The 21,754-nt window shown below is 47.6% G+C and overlaps 9 protein-coding genes across 9 annotated transcripts; 3 read left to right on the top strand and 6 right to left on the bottom strand.

Moving 5' to 3' along the window:
• Positions 1 to 21: 21 nt before the first annotated feature.
• Positions 22 to 3,242, bottom strand: EV420DRAFT_246747 (receptor-activated Ca2+-permeable cation channel). The gene is made up of 16 exons (XM_060481381.1): positions 2,919 to 3,242; positions 2,860 to 2,869; positions 2,788 to 2,806; positions 2,676 to 2,739; positions 2,336 to 2,626; positions 2,091 to 2,278; positions 1,961 to 2,043; positions 1,789 to 1,907; positions 1,549 to 1,733; positions 1,407 to 1,498; positions 1,193 to 1,354; positions 1,102 to 1,145; positions 1,031 to 1,045; positions 945 to 979; positions 174 to 888; positions 22 to 127 (listed from the first exon to the last, which is right to left on the bottom strand). Exons 1-16 carry the CDS (start codon positions 3,021 to 3,023, stop codon positions 47 to 49), a joined length of 2,208 nt encoding a protein of 735 aa, XP_060332146.1. The 5' UTR covers positions 3,024 to 3,242; the 3' UTR covers positions 22 to 46.
• On the top strand, positions 3,204 to 5,388 carry EV420DRAFT_1534509 (uncharacterized protein). Its single transcript, XM_060472800.1, has 3 exons — positions 3,204 to 3,405; positions 3,455 to 4,881; positions 4,943 to 5,388. The coding sequence occupies exons 2-3, from the start codon at positions 3,462 to 3,464 to the stop codon at positions 4,972 to 4,974; spliced, it is 1,452 nt and encodes a 483-aa protein (XP_060332145.1). The 5' UTR covers positions 3,204 to 3,405; positions 3,455 to 3,461; the 3' UTR covers positions 4,975 to 5,388.
• A 2,293-nt stretch (positions 5,389 to 7,681) lies between these two features.
• Positions 7,682 to 9,608, top strand: EV420DRAFT_246636 (nucleophile aminohydrolase). Its single transcript, XM_060481380.1, has 6 exons — positions 7,682 to 8,023; positions 8,085 to 8,166; positions 8,226 to 8,355; positions 8,414 to 8,520; positions 8,798 to 8,917; positions 8,986 to 9,608. The coding sequence occupies exons 1-6, from the start codon at positions 7,842 to 7,844 to the stop codon at positions 9,130 to 9,132; spliced, it is 768 nt and encodes a 255-aa protein (XP_060332144.1). The 5' UTR covers positions 7,682 to 7,841; the 3' UTR covers positions 9,133 to 9,608.
• A 475-nt stretch (positions 9,609 to 10,083) lies between these two features.
• On the bottom strand, positions 10,084 to 10,951 carry EV420DRAFT_1641359 (chaperone for protein-folding within the ER, fungal-domain-containing protein; the record flags this gene model as incomplete). The annotated part of the gene is made up of 4 exons (XM_060477225.1): positions 10,084 to 10,529; positions 10,578 to 10,627; positions 10,681 to 10,745; positions 10,805 to 10,951. The coding sequence occupies 4 exons, from the start codon at positions 10,949 to 10,951 to the stop codon at positions 10,084 to 10,086; spliced, it is 708 nt and encodes a 235-aa protein (XP_060332143.1).
• A 1,448-nt stretch (positions 10,952 to 12,399) lies between these two features.
• Positions 12,400 to 12,910, top strand: EV420DRAFT_1641358 (uncharacterized protein; the record flags this gene model as incomplete). Its single annotated transcript, XM_060477224.1, has 2 exons — positions 12,400 to 12,749; positions 12,802 to 12,910. The coding sequence occupies 2 exons, from the start codon at positions 12,400 to 12,402 to the stop codon at positions 12,908 to 12,910; spliced, it is 459 nt and encodes a 152-aa protein (XP_060332142.1).
• A 116-nt stretch (positions 12,911 to 13,026) lies between these two features.
• EV420DRAFT_1268303 (MFS superfamily) lies at positions 13,027 to 14,766 on the bottom strand (the record flags this gene model as incomplete). The annotated part of the gene is made up of 8 exons (XM_060467441.1): positions 13,027 to 13,269; positions 13,322 to 13,370; positions 13,425 to 13,670; positions 13,722 to 14,291; positions 14,347 to 14,370; positions 14,425 to 14,470; positions 14,535 to 14,570; positions 14,622 to 14,766. 8 exons carry the CDS (start codon positions 14,764 to 14,766, stop codon positions 13,027 to 13,029), a joined length of 1,359 nt encoding a protein of 452 aa, XP_060332141.1.
• A 283-nt stretch (positions 14,767 to 15,049) lies between these two features.
• Positions 15,050 to 17,266, bottom strand: EV420DRAFT_1534489 (major facilitator superfamily domain-containing protein; the record flags this gene model as incomplete). Its single annotated transcript, XM_060472799.1, has 11 exons — positions 16,782 to 17,266; positions 16,608 to 16,730; positions 16,500 to 16,551; positions 16,383 to 16,442; positions 16,174 to 16,324; positions 15,658 to 16,120; positions 15,545 to 15,608; positions 15,470 to 15,492; positions 15,354 to 15,411; positions 15,179 to 15,296; positions 15,050 to 15,125 (listed from the first exon to the last, which is right to left on the bottom strand). The coding sequence occupies exons 1-11, from the start codon at positions 16,918 to 16,920 to the stop codon at positions 15,051 to 15,053; spliced, it is 1,326 nt and encodes a 441-aa protein (XP_060332140.1). The 5' UTR covers positions 16,921 to 17,266.
• Positions 17,267 to 17,355: 89 nt separating this feature from the next.
• Positions 17,356 to 20,263, bottom strand: EV420DRAFT_1534477 (phenylacetyl-CoA ligase). Its single transcript, XM_060472798.1, has 18 exons — positions 19,873 to 20,263; positions 19,770 to 19,824; positions 19,704 to 19,718; positions 19,629 to 19,655; positions 19,530 to 19,578; positions 19,156 to 19,480; positions 18,960 to 19,101; positions 18,888 to 18,910; positions 18,807 to 18,830; positions 18,639 to 18,752; positions 18,518 to 18,587; positions 18,412 to 18,471; positions 18,158 to 18,353; positions 18,077 to 18,100; positions 17,947 to 18,016; positions 17,881 to 17,892; positions 17,633 to 17,833; positions 17,356 to 17,580 (listed from the first exon to the last, which is right to left on the bottom strand). The coding sequence occupies exons 1-18, from the start codon at positions 20,035 to 20,037 to the stop codon at positions 17,437 to 17,439; spliced, it is 1,716 nt and encodes a 571-aa protein (XP_060332139.1). The 5' UTR covers positions 20,038 to 20,263; the 3' UTR covers positions 17,356 to 17,436.
• Positions 20,264 to 20,275: 12 nt separating this feature from the next.
• Positions 20,276 to 21,735, bottom strand: EV420DRAFT_246448 (Alpha/Beta hydrolase protein). The gene is made up of 3 exons (XM_060481379.1): positions 21,371 to 21,735; positions 21,177 to 21,313; positions 20,276 to 21,129 (listed from the first exon to the last, which is right to left on the bottom strand). The coding sequence occupies exons 1-3, from the start codon at positions 21,471 to 21,473 to the stop codon at positions 20,425 to 20,427; spliced, it is 945 nt and encodes a 314-aa protein (XP_060332138.1). The 5' UTR covers positions 21,474 to 21,735; the 3' UTR covers positions 20,276 to 20,424.
• Between the last annotated feature and the right edge of the window lie 19 nt (positions 21,736 to 21,754).

The following is a 21,754-nucleotide window of genomic DNA, read 5'->3' as shown; positions in this document are numbered from 1 at the left end:
CCAAAGCAGATGCATTCGAATGGTCCAGATATCTTCCTCGTCAAGTTCATGACACCGAGCCCGGTGTTTCGTTTCTCATGCCTCTCGTGAGCATCAGTAGTAAGCTCTCAATCCTCGCTTGGCGTTCCTATACAAAGTTCAGTAGAATTCAGTTCGCAGAGATGCTCATGTACCTGTAGTTCCTTCATCTCATCTTTCAACTTATGAACAGGCAGGTTGCGTAGGTCATCCACTAAGGCTTCCACCTTCTTCACCGTTGCTTCCACTTGAGGACTATCAGATGGTCGACCGAACAGTCGTTGCAACGGATTCAATGAACCCAGAGAGGGCTGCACTTCAGCGGAGAGGAGGTCGAGATTCCTGGCCCTGGGTGTCCTGGGCGAATTTTGAGGTGATAGACCCTTCGGACCGGATGTCGTGCTTGGTGGCCGCCTGACACTCGACGGGCGCCTCTTCCTACTTTCAGCATCCGGAGGTAAATCCTCCTGGGAGTGCACCGATCGCAGGCGAGGGAGCTCCTCCTCCTCCTCATCATCAAACAAATGCAAATCGCGTTCCGCGTCAACCTCGAAGATAGCTTCGTACAGGTCATTAGACGTGGACCCGACGATAGCTTCGACAAGAGGCATACTCTTGATATGCCGGGGAAGACTGTTGAATAGAGTTTGCGCGGCACCTTTTCCCGATTCGCGAAAGCGTTGTCCAGAGGCGAAGTAGCGCTCGTAGACGCCTATGACGACGAGGATGGGAAAACTGGTGACTCTGGTAAGGAAGACGTTGGTGGTATGAAGAGCGCGGGGGGTGAGGATCCAGCTGGCCGGTTTGAGGATGACGAAGGCGAGGATATTGAAAGGAGGCTGATAAGAGAAGAGCGCATCGGATTGGACACTATTACGGCACTGTATTAGTGTGTATCACGACGCGAAAGTCAAACGTCTGCATACCCTTCGATAGTAGATATCGCGTATTGAAACAGGTACTGGACATCCAGTCATTAGAACGTGGACATGTACACTGATAAGAGACGAACCTCTTGGGTGGCATTCTGTAGAAGACATCCATCAGTAACTAGTGGGGAAACGATCAGTGAAGCCCACTTACCGCATCAATTCTTGCCACAGTATTGGACAAGATCGAGATGAGAACTGGCCGATGTTAGTCTAGGTATTGCTAAGATAACAACAAGGCCTACTTGTCAGCAGAAGTGTGTTCGACAGTGCCGCAAAGCTTGTCATGAGGATGGGTCCGAACAACGGATGGAAGCTCTCAGCCTGCCCAAAGCTCAAGTACGTGTTACCGAACCATATCTGTACCATGAGCCAAGCAATTCTTTTCACCGACCAAGTTCCGTTTCCTGGGAAAGCTTTATGAAGAGAACAAATTTCTTCCGAGAGAGGAGGACCCACCAAGTCTCCAAAGTGTAAACAACAGGCCGGAGAAACAGATCGCAGCAATGCCGATGAAAAACACAAATTGCGATATCATTTCTCGCAGAGATCTGTAGGGTTTAGAAGGAAGCTTTCGTGAAGCCATGCAAGAGACACTTACAGGACAACGACATTGTTGGAGACTGCGAAGAATGCTAGTCGGGGAATCAGAATACATGCTCCACATGCAAGCACGTCAAATGCCGTATCGGAGAAGTCAGGGTTGCCCCGAGCAATTCCTCGAATCCTCAAGCCGAGGTAGATAAGGAAAATGAGGATGAAAGAAAAGTCAAACGCATTCCAGGTCTACAAGAGACAGACGTGAGTTTCTGTGGCGGGTCAACCGGACAGAAATACTGACATTGGCAATATAGATACTCCATCCATGTTCCGTCGCGGCGGTGTACTCTTCTAAAACAAAGGCAGCGGCACAGACACCAAATGCAATCTCCCAACCGGTGACGACATTCAAGTCTTGATCTGTATGTCTGCCATTAGCGCCACGGCGGAAGGACGAGAGACATTCCACAAACAAGTGAGACAGAGAATAAAGGTACACAAGAGAACGGCGAAATTCAGAAACTCTAGTATACTTCCATAGCGCGGGACACGAAGCCTGCATGCATTGAGACGCGGGCTACGAATGAAAGGCAAACATCGTACCGATAGTGATCCAAGAATGGCGCCTTACGGCAATCGTATACCTCAATTGCACGCGGTTTGTAGTTGTCGGCTAGAACAGATCTGTGGGCAGCTGTCGAGAATACGACGCGTCCACAATAGATGTCGTTGACAACCTTCTGCGAGACAGGGCAGGAAAGGAAGTGCTTGGACTCGGTCGATATCGCCATCTAGAAAGTCGAATGAGTACCGAAATTAGCATGGAAGACACTGATGGACGGCTGGACCTCTAGAGCACTTTGCGGGGAGTTAAGATCGTCGTCATCGCCACCTAAGACTTGTCGAACTTCATTGACGACGTCAGGAGGAGCCCCAGCGAGGGGGTTCCAAGTGGTGGTAAGAACAGCGACCAATTGAATATAGTTGTTTGCAAAGTTATTGAGGAGTTTTATGGCCAAGATTTCGCAGAGCATAGCACGAGATTGCATGAGACCAGAATAAGCCAGATCTTCTTCGGCTTCATTTAAGAAGTACGACCGAACAACCAGACACGCGTATACGACGGCCATATTTTGTAGCTAATGCACCGTATGAGACGAGTAGTTAGGGAATTACTGGAGAAGAAACCTTGGCATATTTGAAGACGATAGGTCGAACAATAGCAAAGTTGATATCAGAAGCCGTTAATTGACTATGACTTTGTCAGTGTTGAAACGAACATAGCAGCAAAGAGACACACTCCCAGCTCAATGCAGCATCTTGGGGAAAAATCAGTTACCAACGTAAGTCATATTTCTGACTGAGAACTAACCCAATTGTTTCTGCGAGGCATAAGTATTCCGACAAACGAAAATGAGGCAACAGGCGCACCAAAATATCACTTTTGAGCGAAATTATCAACGGAAAAACTTTTACTGCTGCCAACTGCTCAGCAGTAGGTGCCAAGAGGGATGAACAGTCCTCTGGATCCATCATATGTGGGCTCTGAATAGCTATGGGGAGGTGGTTGCAGCCTAATCACCCCACTGTTGGTGGCACTGACAAAATGGCGAACGCGAAGGTTTTACCCGACGACCGGCGAATAAATACTTGCCGGGTGCCGGGCCCTTCGTTCCGAACCTGAATCGGCTACGTTCTTGTTCAATTTTTGTTTGTGCGAGTACAGTGTTCATCTTTCATTGTTGATTCGTATATATACAATAACGTAATATAACTCTTTTTCTTTATAATTAGCGCTAATTGAGGCCTGTACTTACCGCGGCAATATCTAGCCTTGTGGCAAACTTTTTGCCACAGCAACTCGGCATTTGCTTCTAGTACTCTGCCTCAGTACACCTGTATACTTCAGCTCCAGCAGCAGGTGAGTATCATCCTGATTTAGAGCCTAACTTGAGGCTGATTTTCAACAGTAAAATGTTGGTCACCTCTAGTTGCGATATCCCTTCATGGCAGCCCAGATCCTGGCATGTTGCCCACAATTTCTGGCCATTCCTCAAATCGAATAGATATCCTCATGATTCTGAGCTGACCGCTATCAAGAACGTTATTGCTAATGCGCAAACACAGCTGGAGCTTCTCCGGAAGTTTCGTAGTGGCATCATTAGAGACATGGCATCGCAGGGGGAACTGTGCGACGAAGAGGCGGATATCGAAGCTTTCCTTGTCATTCACAGAGGATTTATCTCCACCATTCGACGTTTTCCTCGAGAAATCCTCTGCATAATCTTCTGTCACATCCTTGACAGTATGGAGGCTCCCAACATCCTCTCTTACAGGCAGTACCCATGGGTGCTCGGCCGCGTCTGCAGCGAATGGAGGATGATTTCCATCGGACTGCCTTCGCTCTGGCGTCGCGTTAACTTCCAGAATCATATGATCCCACCCACCCAAAATCCGGAGAAAATGCTCACTACATTTCTAGAGCGCTCGGGGAAATATCCTCTCGAAATAGTGATTGCACTACAAGATTATGGGATGCCACTCTCCGTGTTGTCCAAGTGCAAGACTCTCCTCCAACTTCTCTTATCGCAGTCACAGCGCTGGGAGTCCCTTACTCTCTCCGATAATCCACGATCTTGTGTATGGTCCTTTATCAGTCGTCTAAAAGATGACCACTTGCCACTACTACGCGAGCTTCATATATCTGTCACTCCTGAGATGTCCGCACTGGACATCCAATTTCCCACCACTTTTCAAAATTGTCCCCGACTCCAGACTATTATGTTGAGTGGTAGAACTGATTTCGAGCAGGACATATCCTACATACTAAACGGCTTGCCTTGTGCCCAACTGACGCATCTCAATTGGAACGTCGTGACCGCCTGCAACATGCCCTTCAATGCTCTTCGTCGCATGCCTAACTTGGTAGATTTTCGTTGCAGCAACGACGAATCAAGTCGTTCTTTCGAAATCGTAAAACCTGTTTCACTTCGGCGTCTTCGCAATGTCTCTATTGTGAACCTTTCCATTCTAAAACATATCGATGCTCCAGCACTTCGCTATATCGAAGTCCTATACCTGTCGCCCCAGCGGCCAGGACGAACCTTTTTCGAGCTAACTGGGAATTCGTCCTGCCACATAGAAGATGCCAATCTGTCATCATTTTCCACTTGCGTATCCATTCTATCCCTTCCGAAGTTTCAGGGCATTGAAGAATTAACACATACTAGACCCTCTGGCCCTTCTGGTATCAATCGCCGCACGCATTTCGCCTACGCCCACGTGACCCTCCCACGTCTTCGAAAGTTGAATCTTGGCGACCACGAAATGCTCCGATGGATCAGTGCACCCACGCTAGAAGGCCTCCAGGTGAACAATCTGGACTTCCGCCCCACTGCGTCCATATCATTTTTAGCGCTACATGAGCTATCATCGTGTGTGCTCACTCGACTCACTTTGCAAGGAATGGCAGCTTTACATGTACTGACTCCGACGCTTCTTGTTCGAGACCTGGCGAATTTGCTCGAACTTCGAGTGTACGAGACTCTGTATAATGAAGGTCTCGTCCAATCTCTGACTATTCCTGAGGCTCTTCCTGTCCTGCAGCGACTCGCCATATCTCTGATGGTATCGCCGCATCATAGGTATGACCTCCCTGCTCTCGCCGCTATGGCCGAATGCCGTTGGGATATTAGCCACCAGCCTGTTACGATATCGTTTTCTCCGCAGGACTATTTATATCAATCGATTCTACATGATGATGATGGGGCGCTGGTACGTTGTGCGATGGAAGCGGGGAAACTGTGTTTAGTTGGGAAGTTGCAATAGATACATATTCCGTATAATATCCGCGGGCAGTATGTATAATACTAATTACAACGCTATTGATTGATCCAAGGCGCTCGGTCATACCAAGTTCCTACATCATTTGTCCCAGCCATGTCTCGTCCCGGAACCGCATGCTCGGACTGACAGTGGCCACAAGTAGCTGACATCGGTCCATGATTGATAATGCATCTCCACATTAAGTTCACGTTTATGTTGGACTTGGCGGGGCGCGGTACGTCTCGGCTACAGAGGAAGGCGACGTGGGGTACCATGTGTTAGAACAAGTACAGGACTCACTTCAGCATTCGGAAAGTTTGAATCCCCGCATAGCAACCAGGTGGCTTGTGGCCAAGCTGACATGTTCCTCAGCGCTGGCTATTCCATTCCCGTTACGAAAGATGAAGGCGTGGTTTCGAAACCGGAGTGGACAATCCTCGGTGTATTAGATACGTACCTCTCTCACCGTGAACAATGATGGCTAATCACTGTATTTTTATCTCATATGGCGATGGAGCATCCTGTGAATCAAGCTACCGATATCGAAAGGTACGAACACCATAGAAGCGCACTGGGCCGTGGATTTCGTGTGTAAGAATAAAGGCGGAGGGAACGAAGAGGAAGAACATTGACCATATGTCCGGTGTCGAGATCAGACGTTCAAGACAGGGTCTTAGCGAGGTCGGGGCGCTTGGGTTTCGGGGAAACTTGTCGTTTAAACGTGCGAGAATCGTAGGAAGCGACGTCCTGTGGTTGTAAGCGCGAAATATACGTGATCCGTGACGACACGCATACGCTCCGTAAAAGCATGATGTCGATGGGAATACTTACTGTAGTAGCCGTGGGTCGACTTGGGAATGTACATGAGGGTCCATGTATTATAGCAATGGATACCACTGAGTGGGCTCAGGGGGTTGGGCAAAATGTCCTCCAGAAGGAAAGCCAAGACTTGATAGATGCTTGTTATGCGGCCATGCTTAAATGAGGCGCGGTACCTGGTTTGACGAGCCCTGAATCACTGCGCAACCCAGACGCGTCTTGTGCCGAAGATAAGTAACTGGAATACCGATCACATAATTAATCACGACGACTCGCGACCATGCGGGTGGAGAGAGGACCTTCCCCCCCAAAAAAAGTCAGGGAAGATACATATTTCCATTGCCCCCCAAAATAGGCGGGGAGGTCGTGTCTCGAAGCCCAAAAATTAGCCATAAAGTTCCCGACACAAAACAGGCAGGTTAGTCGATTTTGTCCGGACGAGCCTCTGAGGTTTGTCCAGAGCTTATGATTGACAAGGCTTCCTCGTCTGTTTTGAGGACATTTGTTTCCAGGACTGGTCCGAAAGCTAGCCACACTGCAGAGGCTAATTAAGTTTCGATGTTAACCTCGATTTTTTATGTCCTTGTTTTGACCGTTATAATACGAAAAGGTTCCTCAACTCTATTGTTCCCCAGGAGGAAAGGTTTTTCATACCGTTCTATTGACAGCCTTTTCAGGGCCGACAAAGGCTTCGTTTTTTTACGAGCCAAAATGTCCACCTTCTGGTATAGAAGGTGAGGATAGATAGAAGAGATCGAAGCACCATAGCCGAACTTACCGACTACGGGTATAAGTACTATCGAGGGACAAGCTACCGAGTCGTGAGAGGCCGATACAAAGAAGACTCATTGAATAACACGTCGTTGGTACGCGTGAGCAGCGCAGCGAATGGGTGTGAGAGAAACAGAAAGACGTAGACTTCAAAAGAAAACTCGTGCAGCGCGAACTTTTGTTCCCCGTGTTGTGGGGTGCTATATCGAGGTTCGGAACCAAGCCCCGGTATTCGTCATAGATTAGAGATCCTCTGTGTTTACACGTAAATTACGCATATTTGTAGAGGCAATTATAACGGCACCGGTTCTCGTGCCGGGCCATACTTGAGTGACTACGGCCCTACCATGTCAGCACAAATACTGATCGAATAAAAGGTGGGCGTCGGGGAACATTAGTTTTCGGAGGACACGAGGTAAAACAGGCACAGATTGACAGATCACCCAGTGAGAGACGTTCTAAATGTATTCTAAGCGCTCTCATAGAGTTTCAAAGACGTTTCCAATTGAAGGGAAAAGGAAACACACGTATGATGGAGCAACATGCGGAGCAGGTTACGTGCCTTAGTGTCGGGGGGAACTCGGGAGAATCTGTGAGCAAGCAAGTACAGAAAATGCATGAAGTCCAGTAAGAGAATTGATGTAGGGACACGAAACATTGGAATTCAACCAGTTCCCATGCAAACAGAAGGATGGCCATGATATTTCATTGATTCGAATAGAAAAGGTCCTGGTTCTCTGTCAGTCAAGCACGAGTTGGTTGCCGGACTTGGTGTCATGGAAAAACTTCGGAGGAAAGACTTTCCCACGGTCGACGCGCGTCCTCAAAATTACCTTTTGGATCCTTTCTCTATCCCTCCCGCCACCCTTCTCCATTACCTTCCCATTATCTCTCTACGACCTGTCATATACTACTATTTAACGTTATATACGTTGAGGAATGCCCGACATGGTCTCAATGCCAGTAGCTCAACCCCAGGAACGTCAGTTCAACCCATACAGTGATAACGGTGGGACGATTCTTGCCGTCGCTGGTGCAGACTTCAGCGTCATTGCTGGTGACACTCGGCAGAGCGAAGGATACAGCATCCAGACGCGGTATGCTCCCAAAGTGTTCAGATTGTAAGTGGATAATCCCATCCTTGGTCAACGTCTCCAGCGCTTACGTGCGAGTCTCGGACAGAACGGACAAAGCGGTGTTAGCAGTGAACGGGTTCGCAGCCGATGGGAACATGTTCGTGAAGAAAGTCAAACAACGTCTGGAGGTCCGTATATCAACATTCGTCATCGCGGGGGACAATGAGCTCACCCTTGAGACCGACAGTGGTATCGTCATGCCCATTCCAAAGATATGCCTTTGCGTGCGGTCGCGCGCCTCATCCAATCTATGCTCTACGCCCGACGATTTTTTCCTTACTACGTGTACAATATTCTCGGAGGTATCGAGGAAGACGGTATGTTCTTCCGGGGCGCCACTGCAAATTCCGCGCTGATCCATCATTCGCTTCGTAGGTTCGGGTGCAGTTTACTCCTTCGACCCCGTGGGCTCGTACGAGCGTGAAGCATGCCGTGCAGCTGGCGCAGCATCTTCACTTGTGCAACCCTTCCTGGACAACCAGGTTAGTTGAATTTATCCGTCTGAATCTGACTTCCGTCGGCTGCGGCTACGCGCTATCAAGCCACGAGACCCCGTGCATCCATCCAATTTCACCTCCCTGTCTCTTTCAGCCCATCTCTCGGGACACACTCCGATTTCTTCCCGACTTATTCCCTCCTTTCTCGTTGACATGCCATTGGAGATGCATCTTGTTCTTGATACCCTTATCATGTGCCTTTTATTGGTGTTCATTGACCCATGAAACTGTGTATTGACCCGGTTTTTTTTTCCATATCAAGATCTACTTCAAGAATCAGACTCCGGCGCCTGGGACGTCACACCCGGCACACTTATCCTTGACGGACGTACTCGCACTCGTGATTGATTCGTTTACCAGTGCAACAGAACGGCATATCGAGGTCAGTTTGTTTGCCGTGCTGCTTCGTGGTCTTCCTCGGCTTATTCTTGTTTGGCGCTGTCCTTCTAGGTCGGAGATGGTCTTGAGATGTACGTCGTTCTGGCGAAAGGAAGCCCCCTTCAGGGTCTGGAATTGGTTCAAGGGGTCCAAGAAATGTCAACTACCACAGATGGCGAGCGCGTCTTTATCGTCCGGAGAAACTTGAAGAGGGATTGATTGTTTATCTCGCACCCTGTAATAAAACCGCGTTTCCTATCTCTGTTCTTTCTTATCTTCTGCTCCGCTCATGCTCAGACTCCACTTTCTTTTCGGTGGATACGGTTTTACGTTCAGTATTCGGACTTTACTCATGACCTTGTTTCTATTTTAGCCGCGTTGTATAGACTTGTGCATGCGTTTTGTTCATATCTTGTTATTTACTGTATCGTCGGTTTGTAGAAGTTGTTAAAAAATCGAACATTGCATACTTACAATATGTATATGTACTTTCTGATCGTGTGCAGGACTGATGGGGCTTGTTTATCAAGATAAATTACGCCGACTTTCAATTTGACGATGTTAAAAAAGTCTATGTTGATGACCTGTAGCTAGGCGAAGACTCGGAAGCACAGTAGGGCTTGATATGTATGTAGATGGCCGTGCCGTATTTCTCCATCAAGTGTATTCATGAGCCAACAAACAATCAGCGAAAATTACGTTGAACTCCGAAATTGATCAAATTTAATCCTGCATATATATATATACTCTACCTTCGTGTATTTAAAGCTTCGAGATATCGAGCAAAGCTATACATCGGGCCAGATAGGATGCGATGCAAGATGGTTCGTAACATCGTGAATTGCCGGTCAACGGTTCATGTCCTACAAGTGAACCCGAAAACCAAAAGCAATAGACAAAAAACAACATAACAAACTACGATTAACAGAGACTGCTTGCAGTGAAAGTTCAAAAGAGTGGAATGCAAGGAGTCAATTGTAGGCAAATAAAAATGGCAGGGGTATCCGAGTTATTGTATGTACTGCGTGACAACAGAAAATGCGAGCGAGGCAACTCGGAGAGGTGGAATAAATCGACAATGGTCCAAAGTCCTAACAATGCGAAGTGATGTGGGGGATAGTGGTGGTCGGTGCAGTCAATACCTCGATGTCCACGGATGTCCCACATCGTCTATAGTGCCAATGCAAGCAGGCTCACCACCCATGCTCCAACCGTCACTGCGAGACATGCCGTACTTGAGACAGCCGCATTAGTACTCCGGCGCAGCAACGACCGCTTCCGCGACGCTACCGTCGTAGCCACCGTCGTGTTCCGCAGCTTCTGAGTGGGAAGCATTTGGGGCGTCGTCGAGATTTGAAACATGGGCGGAAGTGGTGAGCCATCAAATTGGAACAAATGCAATTTATAGCCATCTGTAGGGTCCTCAAAAATCCGCCAGCTCTGATAGAGCTCTGTATCGTTATAATTCTCGACAAAGTTGGAGATGGCGGCGCAAGGATCTTGGATCTGCTGGTATCCATCGCCGTTGGGTGTTAGGATGATGGAGCCGTTGGGCTCGAGGGAGTATGTGCCATGCGACCATCCAACGACACCAGTGATACACCCCGGATCGCTAGCTGTGCAAAGTTGGCAACGGCAACTTGGAAGATAGCAAATTGACGCACCATTAGCATTAAAGCGGTACCGTGCGACCTCAAACCACATATCATCGGTACTGTGGGAAGAGTTAACTGCTGCTGCTGCGCTGCACAGTACAGGTCAACGTACAATGAGAAGGACATCCCAGTCACAGATGGGTAGATAAAGGATTCGTTCGACGGAATGGCGAAGCCCTAGCGCCACGAATAAGACGTCAGTTCCCTTGTCCGCAGCAGCTCGAAGGCGCACTCACCGAGCCTGTCTGTACGGCTTTGCTCCCCGTCGCCCATGTACCGGTAATGACGGTCATGTTGTGTATGGAATCATATACAATATCTTGTGCGAATATATGAGCCGGTAGCACCGCAAGCACCAGAGCGATGAGGGGGTTGAAGATCATTATAAGTTCAGTCCTTGCGCGCTTTTTATGAATGTGTCGGGAGGTAGACCTGGCAGTGGTATTGACGGCAGATATCCGCTGGCAGAGCGAGAAGAAAAAAGCGTTTAAGAACCACGAAACAGTAGCGACGACGGTGATGGAAAGAGTGGAGTGTGGTTGTTCTTGTTTGGTCACGGCCTGCCTCTGATGTGTGGCAACGTTGCCATGTGCTCTTCGATCCCGAGTAAGCGCCAACGGCGACCGGCGCACTCGGCGTAGTGCGCTGGTCTCGAAAATCTTTTGAAGTTCAAGTCAAATTTGCACATCGAGCCCTGTCTGCAAGGCAATGTTGTAAGGCGGAAAAATGTTTCAACTAGATTCAGATACGCCTCCGTCGACGACATAGTGTCTTAGCCAAGCCAGCCAATTATGGCAGGTAGCGTCACTATGACGGGTTGTCACACACGTGGCAAATGTGACAAGTGACCTCGGAGTCCGAAAACTTTTCTTTTGCTTCCAACCACAACACCTTCGCATCGCAGTACAGTGAGTAGACGTTCTTTGCTCCCTTCCTTGATGAACCCAGATACGGATGTTGGGTCACAGACTCGTTGTCCGAGAGCGCTTAAAACCATGTGGATTATTCCGTTGCCTTCCTTCTGATTTTCTCTTTCTTTCCCACTTTTTTTTCTCCGTGTCGTCGGTCAAGGCTAATGTTATCTTCTTCTATTCAGGTGCCAGCCACTGCTAGTCAAGTCTAGTCAAGTTTTTTTATGAGGTGAGCTGCGTATGTCTTTCTCTTTTCTGATGAAATTTGTTACGGATGTAAGAGTCAAAGACTCGTTGTCCGAGAGCGCATAAAACCGTGTGGATTCTTCCGTTGCCTTCCTTCTGATTTTTTTCTTATCATGTCGTCATTTATGAAAAATGTTGCTGACCGAAGAATTTCTTCTAGGTATTCTTTGTGGTTAAAGTTGCCTTTTCGGTCTTCTATGTATCCATATGTTGCAAATATATTCTCTTTCACCGCATTCCTCAACTGCGGCGCGGTCACGTCAATTGAGACCCGCAATTTCACCGGTTGTGAATGGACCGCAAACTCTTTCAATGCTGGATCTTTCCGACCTTGCGCCGGTTATGGGGCCAACGGAATCTTTGTTGTTCCATTATGAAGGCGTCCGTGACAACCGTATTTAGTCCCGAAGTTAAGTTTTCAACCACGCTTTTTTGGAATGATAAGTCCGTCATCGGGGAAGTTCATGCTGCGATGTGACTTGTGGGGAAGACAATGCGCCATCAGAACATCTGAGGTTAGATGTGTCTACTTGGGTGCTAGAGTGTCAATGCAGAGCTATCTATCTGTTCGCTGAAAAGCTCTTACTTCGCATATAACTGAATGAGTGGATCGATCCATTAAGAGCAAGCATCCGCAAACATGACTCGGATCGCTCCTTGTTAACTTACAGGCCATGTCGAAACTGACATACATCAAGAAGGACATATTCTCGGCACCTGAGAACTCCATCCTAGTTCATGCATGCAACGCTAAAGGTTCTTGGGGTGCTGGAATCGCGTTAGCATTTCGCGAGCGGTATCCAGAAGCTTTCATTGTGTACAACCAACATTGCAAAGAAAAAGGCTCAACAACACTGGGCACTTGCCTTCTAATCCCAGGCGAGCGCCATGACATCGCGTGCTTGTTCACGTCGAATGCATACGGCAGACAGAAGGACAAGCCCGAGCAGATTTTAGGCGCTACAAGGACCGCGATGAGCGATTTAATCAGGCAGAATACCAAAGGAAAGGAAATACATGCTTGGTATGGTTTCGCGTTCACGGTATAAAACAGACTAGTTGATCTATATTTTCAGTCGAATAAATTCTGGCAAGTTTGGAGTGCCATGGGTCGACACTGAAAGAATACTGGAAGAGTTAAACGTGGACATGATAATCTACGATCCTGTGGTTCCCGTGGAATAGAACGGTTGGATAAAATTCTCATATTGGAATATTAGCAGTACTGCAGTCCTGTTGGATGCATATGTCTTTACGCTCATACTGAGACTTCAAGAAATATGACCACCTCTATTATGACATCAAGAAACTTCAACTTTACCTATATCAATGTCGTTGAGCTCTTCCTTCAACTTACCCTTACGCGCCTCGATACCACCCTCATATCCGAACCACGTTCTGCACTCGCAATGAGGTCCGCGAAGCAGCAAAACAAAAAGCTGCCAGCCAGCCCATCCCAGAGACAGCGCTGCCCCTGCACGCCATCCATATCTAACAAACACTTTCGTCCCCGCTGATGTACCCATGACTTGACCCAGGAACAACTGTGTGTGCGTCAAATTCACTGTACCAACCGTCGACACCAACGGTACTCACCGAAAAGATAAACACAGCGTTCAACCTTGCTCGGGCTTCGGGTTCGATGCTACAAAAATGAGCGATGAGTGGACCATTCTCAGATCCGAGGCGACGAACACACCTGAAAATGGCTGTTGCCAGAGATATTTGAATCATATTGTCAAATACATCTAGCCCAAATGTCGCGAAGATAACCGCTGCAATGTGTATGCCACCCGCGCCCACTTGGATCGCGAGAAAACACATCAAGCAGAGTATCGCCAAGAGGGTTGCATACCAAGGAACCAACTTGTCTACCGCTCGTCCTACAAGAGGTCCCATCGCTACACCAAAGATCCCGACGAGCCCGAAGAGACCTATGACTAAACTGATGAAACATGAATATGGCGGCGGCTCCAAGGCAACGATGAGAGCCTACGTAGAATAGTTGTACGGATCCCCTCCAAGCAGGAACGTCAGGGTAATCCAGAAGTTGCTGAAACAAGCGCTGACGGCCATTTCAATCAGACACGCCTGAATGAGCAAGGGTTCCGTGATGCAGAACCTTCCCATTGTATAAAGGATGTGCCAGTATGTGAGGCTAGTGTTTTTTGCAGGATAATCAGGCAACATGAGGTACCCGCCGACGAGGACGAGACTTTGCATCCCAAGGGAGACGTAATACACAACTCTCCATGAGGTGTATTGAGCAATGATGCCAGAAATGACACGAGCAATGAGCACCCCAAGGATAAGTCCAGAGAGGACAATGGAGATGGCTGTGGCGCGTCGCTTCGCTGGGGAGAGGTCTGCTGCCAGGGGGATGAGGACCTGGGGAGTAACGGTCGATACTCCGATGAAGAATGAGAATATTTCGAACACGAGGAGATTCTTCGTTACGGCAAGGGGTATGGTCAAACATGTGGATACCGATAGAAGGATGAGAATCAGCTGTCGTCGGCGAACAAGGTCACCCAGAGGTGTTATGAAGACGAGGCCAGTTGCATATCTACGAGAGATACGATTATTTCACTGTCATTTTATCGAGACACGCTAGTTCCTACCCAGCTTGAATTAGCGTTGGTATTCTGGGGGAAGAATCGATTTAACAACTTGGTATTAAGAAGACGTAGGCACTTTACCTCGAAACTTCGCTGTAAGTTACGTTGAAAGATTTTGAAAGTTCGACTAGAAGATGCATCAGTTGTGAGGCAAGTTGATTCTCAGGAGCTTGGACCGCTTTTCGACTCACTCAGAAGCGGCTGGCAGTAATACAAGTTGGCGACAACTGTTTCTCCTCGTTCAGTTTGGCAAAAGAAGGGAAGGAAAAGAGGTTCACCAAATGTGCATGTCACGCCAAATGCGATGTTCAACGTTAGCCCAAAGTGAAAAGGGACCGACGGATTGTGTATCAAGTGTGCAGGTATTGGTATGATTCCAAAGTCGCGTTTGTGACGCTCATGATGGTTTTCTTCTTCAACCATCGATGTGGATTAGTCAAGAAAGAGTCATGCCTACCCGGCACCGAAGTTAGTTATGATGTAAAAAAGACGACGCTTCCAAGCATGCGACTGTATAATAATACCACGCGTTCCTGAAGATTCCAAATTGCATGGCTTTCAGAAGCCTCGTCGTTTGCATGTAGAACGCCACCAACTGAAAAAGTCATGGCGTCTTGAAGTCTGGTGTACTGAGGGCAACTGAATATTTATTCAAAACTCGCAGCGGGAAACGAAGCCCGATATAGTTTGAACGAAACTTGACAACTTTAAGCCGGAATGGAAACCCGTGGTTTTGTAATATATACCGCCAATAACAGACCTGCCGATGTAAGTTCCAATACCTAATGATGAAAAATTAATTACTGCCCAGTTGAAATCTGGTACAAATTCGTACCCCAGTGAAGACGCTTCCAGCCCACCATTTATGACTTTCGCCTACAACTGCCGCTTCAATTGGCGTACCCACGAGGGAAGCGATACCGACGGGGACGGATGCGAGACCAAGTCGAAGGCTATTTCAATGTCAGTGTCAAATCCTACGACGGGGAATGAGGGGGAAAGTGACGAACCCGGAACGGGTCAGGTCTGGATCGAGAGATAACACAGCAGGGAAGAAGAGTGATACGCCTGACGATAAAACAATGAGTTTTTCGTCAATCAGACTCTCGAAGAAGTTGATACATGCAAGCGCCGGAAAAAAACCCGTAGCTAATTCACAAAATGAGAGGTATCCTATGCATGAGTCATGATATAAACGTACAGAATGCAGAAGATGGTAATCGATGCTGCTGTGGTGCAGACCATCATGACTAACGCCAGGACACCTGCAGATGGATTAGATGTAGGTGCCGAATGTATACCAACATTGCTCACCCGCAGCAGAAACACACGGGATGTACACAGGAAATACGCCATAACGGTCGGCTAGCCAGTTTGGAATAGTTCGTCCCAGTGTGCTACTGAGATTGATAATAGCTAGCAGGTAGCTCGTTAGAGTCTTCGGTATATTGTCATGCTCCTGGGCAAAAAGTTGGACTGAAAACATGGGGTTATACAGAGCTAGAGAAATGGCAAAACCATAAAGGATCATGAATATGTAGGCTGGCGTTCTGAGAAGTGTTGCTAAGGGTGTCGCTGTCGATGATAGTGCTGGCCGAGGGGTTTGACCCCGAGGATAGTTTGTCCGCATCAGCAAATTTGCGGTGCATAGACACGCTAGACACACGAAAGCTCCAATCCGAATCCCCCACGTGAACCCAATGGATCCATCCAAGAAGTGACCGAATATTGAAGAGAAAAAGAAGCCCCCAATGGCACTACCGGTGGTGATAATTCCCTGCAAGGACGTTATGGCCTATCTCTTGAAAGATAATTTCTTAAATCACGTACCATAGCCATACTCCTTCGTTTTCTAAAGTGGTGAGCAACCACAGAAGAAGTGGGAGTGTACATTATTCCTGTCCCAATCCCCATCCCGAGCCCTTGAGATAGAAACACTTGATAGTACTGTCCTTCCTGGGCTAGTGATAACATGAAAATGCTACGTGCATTCAATAGTCATGCGCGGTTCAAGGCAACTGAACCGGGAATTAGCAGACCTGAAAGGGAACAAAATAGACCCCGTGATAGATATGAAGTGAAAATGCCCGGCATCGAATCTATATTGCAGATCAGTCATCCTTGTTCTTCATGACGAGGATTTGAGATAGACAGACAGTCCTGCAACCGCTAAACCTAGGAGATACATGAGACATAGTTGTAGTGACCCTACAGCAGATATCAGTGCTATAGATGTGAATAGGTAGGTCTGAAGAGATGAAGACCTATCCAGTTGATCTGAGAAGGAGTGTAATTTGCGAGATACTTTTGGGCATAGAAGCTTTCCGTGACGCCAAACGATAGAGGGACACCAATAATGCAAAACTGTACCAGCCATGATCCTACGACTGTTGCAACATAATGAATAGGGCTCAAAAATCGATAAGGATGGTGCATACCGGTCCCCCACGCGCGAATTCCATGATCGAAGTGGTTGCTCTGCAAGTCCAGAGACTCTACAGCAGTAACCGTCGAGTCTTTCTCCTCTTTCAATGTACCACTGTCTTGATTCCTCAACGGGTAGTCCGTTTCGGCCATGTCAACGCAAGAAGGAGGCTACACGCAGAGAAGTGGTATCCGGAACAAATGGAGTCCAGTGCATTATCGGCATAAGAATCATGATGGACCAGACCGGTTCAGCCGAGATGACGCTCAAGCTGACTCTGGCCAAATCAAACGGGGATGATTCATGTGCATCGGAGAAAAAGTAGAAGTCCACGATACGGGGTCTGTATGTCTTTGATGGGGTCCCACTTATTCAGGTTGAGGATACAATATTGAAACTTTCGTTACATAGAGGTCCCCGTACGTCAAGAAATGGCGTACGAGTCCTCCAACAAAAGATCCAGTCTTGAAGGACTTTGAGCATTAAGTCCAACCTGAGAAACTGAAGTGGCACGTGAATCGCGACCACCTGCCTCCGGAGTCCGGGGCCGCCGGGGCCGCTCAGCCCCTCAACGTTCAACTCCGACGTTCGGACGTCCCTCGCATATTCAATGTATCTTTTATAGTCTGTCTACGAGAGACCACGAGTGGGTAGTTATGTCTACTTGACTAAAGTTTAGCATTCTGAGCCAGGTTCCGGGCCTTCTCACGAAGCTTTCGCCTGAGTAATTTCCCACTGGGAGTTTTCGGAATCAAATCTGTAATTTCGACCTGATGCAGATGCTTGAACGACGCCTTATTTGCTGCAACATGCTATAAAAGTGATGAGCCTATCCAAATTCTTCTGATGCAGAAGGGTAAATACCTTTTGAATTGACGATTTAACAGCTGCAAAACCACCGTCCCTCTCGCCTCTATTCATCCCATCCTTAGTAAGAACGACAAATGCTAACGGAACCTCTCCGCTATATGCATGCGGAATTCCAACAACACATGCATCTCCAACAAAAGGATGGTCCAAAATGCAGCCCTCTAGTTCAGCAGGAGCTACTTGGAATCCCCGAACCTGCGTAGAGATTCAGAGAAGGCTGCGCGGAACAACTGATGCCTAACCTTGATTATCTCCTGCACGCCTGTCCTTGAGATATCCCATCATGAAAAAAAGAAGTCGGAAAATACCTTCAAACGATCAATAAAAATGACCTCATGGTTCTTGTCAACTTTCACTAAATCCCCCGAACGGATCCATCTGCAAAGAATAGATTCAATTAGAATCCACAACAAAATGTATAGTGTTATCGTTTCATACCCATCAACAAATGTTTCTCGAGTTCTATCAGAAGTGAAAGGTCAGAAATTATTTTTGATCGTGTAGTACGAGACAACGCACGCAGCATCATTGTTAAGATAACCTGTCGCAGCTGCCGGGGTCCGGATGTACAATTCACCTTCCTCGTCGTAGTCTCCAAAACTCCTGTCTGTTTTGATCACTCGTCCGACAACACCTGGCGCGAGTACTCCCCCAAACATGCCGCATTTTTGCTGAACAGGGCACATGGATACAACACCAGTAGCTTCAGTCGAACCTGTACCGATAGTTCAGTTAGTGGGGCTTACACTGTCTCCAAGCAGACCTAGTAATACCATAAGCTTGGCCGATGTATACGTTCGGCAGAAGTTGGCCGAGCTGGTCATAGAGTTCCGCTGTATAATTTGAGAATCTACGCCTGCTTCGAAACTGACGCCTTACCTGTAAGCGGAGCGGCAGCGCATAAGACGACTCTAACACTTGAGAGATCAAACTTTCTGACGATGGGATCCTGCGTTAACCCTAGGTCATTGGAAATATCTCAGTAGCACGGCACACGTACCTTGCATAACAAGACCACTTGCGGAGGAACTACCATCAGGGAGGCAATGCGATATTTAACAATACTTTGAAGCATCTCATTGAAGTTGAACTTTGGGACCACAACCACAGACATCTAAACAACGCTGATCAGAAATGATTTGGGACTTTGGCCGCCTGGATCATTCACCGCAGAGAAAATGTTAAAATGAAGCTTCAATCATCAAAAGTCAACGATGCAGTTCAATGACACTCAATCACAGTTACTTACGATCAGCACCAGGCCATAGATATCTAGAAGTCAGCGAATTAAAAAGAATTCTTCTTCTCGTGGTGGACGCACGATAGAAGGGGAGAACAGCTAAGCACGCATCACCCGGCCTGTATCTGCGCTTCTCCCAATCATCATACTCTTCGTTGACCTTATTGAGGGATGCAATTTGGAGTACATTAGCTATAAACGCGTAGTGCGATATTTGAACAATCTAAAGTGTTTATGATAATCATGTATCGAATCAGCTGGACCGTGGACGACACACCTTGGGCGTTCCAGTGGTACCACTCGATGAACTATAGAAGGCTATCCTCTCTTTACCTTCACCCGGTGCGAGTTTCACATCTTCTATCGTGTTATGACTCTTCCAGCCTTGCGCAATGAGCTCGTCCACTGATACGAATTCCGTATGGTTCACGGTCTGAGAGTCTTGATCGAGAAGAACGATAATGCGCTTCGTGGAAAGACCGACTTCACGAGCCGCTGCGCAAACTGTATCCAGAAAGTCGACATGGGTGATTATGAGACCAGATTTTGATAAGCGAAGGTGTTGCACAAGCTCTGGAACCGTAAACGAGGGGTTGCAAGGTCTACAAAAGAACTTAGTAACAGAGAACGAACAGCCAGGACGAGACAAACGTGACTATCCCCAATATACGGTGTACAGCCCACATGCATATAGGATAATCTATTGCATGCATCAGCAGCAAAGTGGAAGGATGATAAAAGGATACGCACCGACGTGATTGGTAGAAAAGAAAAGGACTGAGAAACATTAATTGTGGTCGAGCCGAGCTCAAGAAAGAAACGTACCCGGATCATTTGAGCCTGAAAGGATTCATTGTGAGCATGGAATTAGCATGCTATGGTCAAGCCAACCTATGGAAAACCTCTCCTTGAGACCGACCGCAAGGCCATTAGTTCGTCGTTGGATCTATGTTAAGTTACTGAGTAGACTCCTCAGTATCATGAATTGGCGTACCTCGTCAAGATGCATCTTCCTGCCCGACTTATCAGTAACAAGCCAAGGTACATCTTTAGGACGTTCTAGTCGTATAGGATGAGCATGATCAAGAATGAATTGTGGGATGGTGAGGTCGTCCGGTACGTAAGGTAACCTGCCAACCTTCGAGTAGAAATCTGGCATGTTGTTTAGTGAAACCAAGGATGGGATGAAGACACTGAGCCTTCCACGTCTAAATAACGACGCCCGTCTTAACAGCGCGAACTGATGGTTCAGGATCAGTTCCCACTGTGAGAAATTGATCCGAAGGCCGAAGAACTTGCAGGGACAAGAGCTATCAGTGGGATTTAATAAGCTCTCACACCATTACCGCCCTTTTCCCAGATTTAGATGGAAGTGGAATACAAGCCTAAGCCCTTTCCATATGATAAGCCTGGCACTAGACGATTGTTTGCCCGATAGTTGATAATTGCCGAGTTCAGTGCTGGTTGCTACGCAGTGGGAGATTCCTGTTCTCCTTATGTATATACATATTTTGAAAAGCATTTTTTCGAAGGCGATATGTAGAATCTACAGTCGAGACGAGGGAATAAATCCATCTTGTAACGAGTTAATCAACACATCGTTATCCAGGATGTCATAATGTCCCGCCTGTAGATATATGACTTTGGCACTAGGGAAGCAACGATGAATCCCCAAATCGTACCAATCTTTGCGATGCTTCACGGGAATAGATCCTATCATCCCGTAGGACCCGAGATAGATGGACACAGGTGCATCGACAGCTTTGAGCCAATCTTCCAGTGCTTTAATGACTTTGTGTCCCGGCTCGCATGCTATATCAGATGACGCCGACCCTTCTGAGATCCCACAAATGACTAGCATGAAGTCAAAAACCTGGTTAAGAAATCGGTCTAAGATATCCTTGTGTGACTGAATGAAGGGTGCAGTCGGTAGCCCTTTGCGAGCATCGGAGAGCCCATCCGCAAGGCGATGTCGTCGAGGAACATTTCCGCCCCCATCTCTCCGGGTCATGACGACCAAATTGTCAAAGCTAGCGTCAATGAACTCTTTCCGGGCACGAGGATATTGGAGTGGCGTTTGGGTGACATCGACACCAAGCACAGGTGCAAGAAAGGTAGTCGGAAAGTGGTCAATAAGTGCGAATTGGACCACTGTATCTCCATTGCGCTCAAAGATACGTGTAAGGGCGAATCCGATGATGCTGGAGGCTGAGAACGCGGCGAGTCGGTAAGGTCCTGATCTTCGTTCACTCTAAGAAAATGGGTGGAATGCGGAAAGGTAGAGAATGCGAAATATACCTTGATTTTATCATAATAGAAGTTCGCCTGGTCCTCCACGGTTGTAAGGGGCGTGTCTGGGGTAACTTGAAGGGCCCAAAGAGCGGAACGGAATTTGCGCTGTAATGGACCGAAAGCATGAATCGCTCCGCCTCCACCTATGAAATATCAGATTTAAACTCGCTGATAGCCAAGCAATTCAAATCAGTACTAACCGTGAATGATTATCAAGGGTATATCCATAGCGTTCCCATCCCTGAGCTTTACAATCGTTTGCCCTGCTCGAGACAACTCGGGCCATGAATCCTTATCATGCATCCTGATGAATCAAATGATTCGCCTGAGCAAGTGGAGGACACGGATAAACCGGTGGTACCACTTGTCCAGATCAGATATGCACAGAATGATTTTCGTAGAGAAAAACCGCAAAGAGATGACGGTGGTGGCAGCACGACCGGTGTCCAGTATTCTGATGCATCATGGCCGTAACTTGTAGTCAGCATTGATTCATGAACGTCCTTGCGGTCGCAGCTTGATGCATCAGCTTCAGTACTGAAAGGAAGAGCCAGTTAAGTTCGCCATCAAGTTCTGGGGGACCG

This window comes from Desarmillaria tabescens (genome assembly GCF_030435595.1).
Source record: "Desarmillaria tabescens strain CCBAS 213 chromosome Unknown EV420scaffold_13, whole genome shotgun sequence".
Lineage (NCBI taxonomy): Eukaryota > Fungi > Basidiomycota > Agaricomycetes > Agaricales > Physalacriaceae > Desarmillaria > Desarmillaria tabescens.
Note: the sequence above shows the minus strand (reverse complement) of the source record. Positions and strands in the feature narration are given on the sequence as shown.

Coding starts and splice junctions, on each gene's coding strand:
- EV420DRAFT_246448 (XM_060481379.1), bottom strand. CDS start 21,473: ATGCATGATAAGGATTCATGGCCCGAGTTGTCTCGAGCAGGGCAAACG. Junction 21,314..21,370: donor ACCCTTGATAATCATTCACG/GTTAGTACTGAT, acceptor GATATTTCATAG/GTGGAGGCGGAGCGATTCAT. Junction 21,130..21,176: donor TCTATTATGATAAAATCAAG/GTATATTTCGCA, acceptor CCATTTTCTTAG/AGTGAACGAAGATCAGGACC.
- EV420DRAFT_1534509 (XM_060472800.1), top strand. CDS start 3,462: ATGTTGGTCACCTCTAGTTGCGATATCCCTTCATGGCAGCCCAGATCC. Junction 4,882..4,942: donor CAATCTGGACTTCCGCCCCA/CTGCGTCCATAT, acceptor CACTCGACTCAC/TTTGCAAGGAATGGCAGCTT.
- EV420DRAFT_246636 (XM_060481380.1), top strand. CDS start 7,842: ATGCCCGACATGGTCTCAATGCCAGTAGCTCAACCCCAGGAACGTCAG. Junction 8,167..8,225: donor AAGTCAAACAACGTCTGGAG/GTCCGTATATCA, acceptor TGAGACCGACAG/TGGTATCGTCATGCCCATTC. Junction 8,918..8,985: donor CAACAGAACGGCATATCGAG/GTCAGTTTGTTT, acceptor CTGTCCTTCTAG/GTCGGAGATGGTCTTGAGAT.
- EV420DRAFT_246747 (XM_060481381.1), bottom strand. CDS start 3,023: ATGATGGATCCAGAGGACTGTTCATCCCTCTTGGCACCTACTGCTGAG. Junction 2,279..2,335: donor CCCCGCAAAGTGCTCTAGAG/GTCCAGCCGTCC, acceptor TCGACTTTCTAG/ATGGCGATATCGACCGAGTC. Junction 1,908..1,960: donor CTTTATTCTCTGTCTCACTT/GTTTGTGGAATG, acceptor GCAGACATACAG/ATCAAGACTTGAATGTCGTC.
- EV420DRAFT_1534477 (XM_060472798.1), bottom strand. CDS start 20,037: ATGCCAGATTTCTACTCGAAGGTTGGCAGGTTACCTTACGTACCGGAC. Junction 18,911..18,959: donor AGCTGTTCTCCCCTTCTATC/GTGCGTCCACCA, acceptor GCTGACTTCTAG/ATATCTATGGCCTGGTGCTG. Junction 18,101..18,157: donor TATCTTAACAATGATGCTGC/GTGCGTTGTCTC, acceptor CACTTCTGATAG/AACTCGAGAAACATTTGTTG.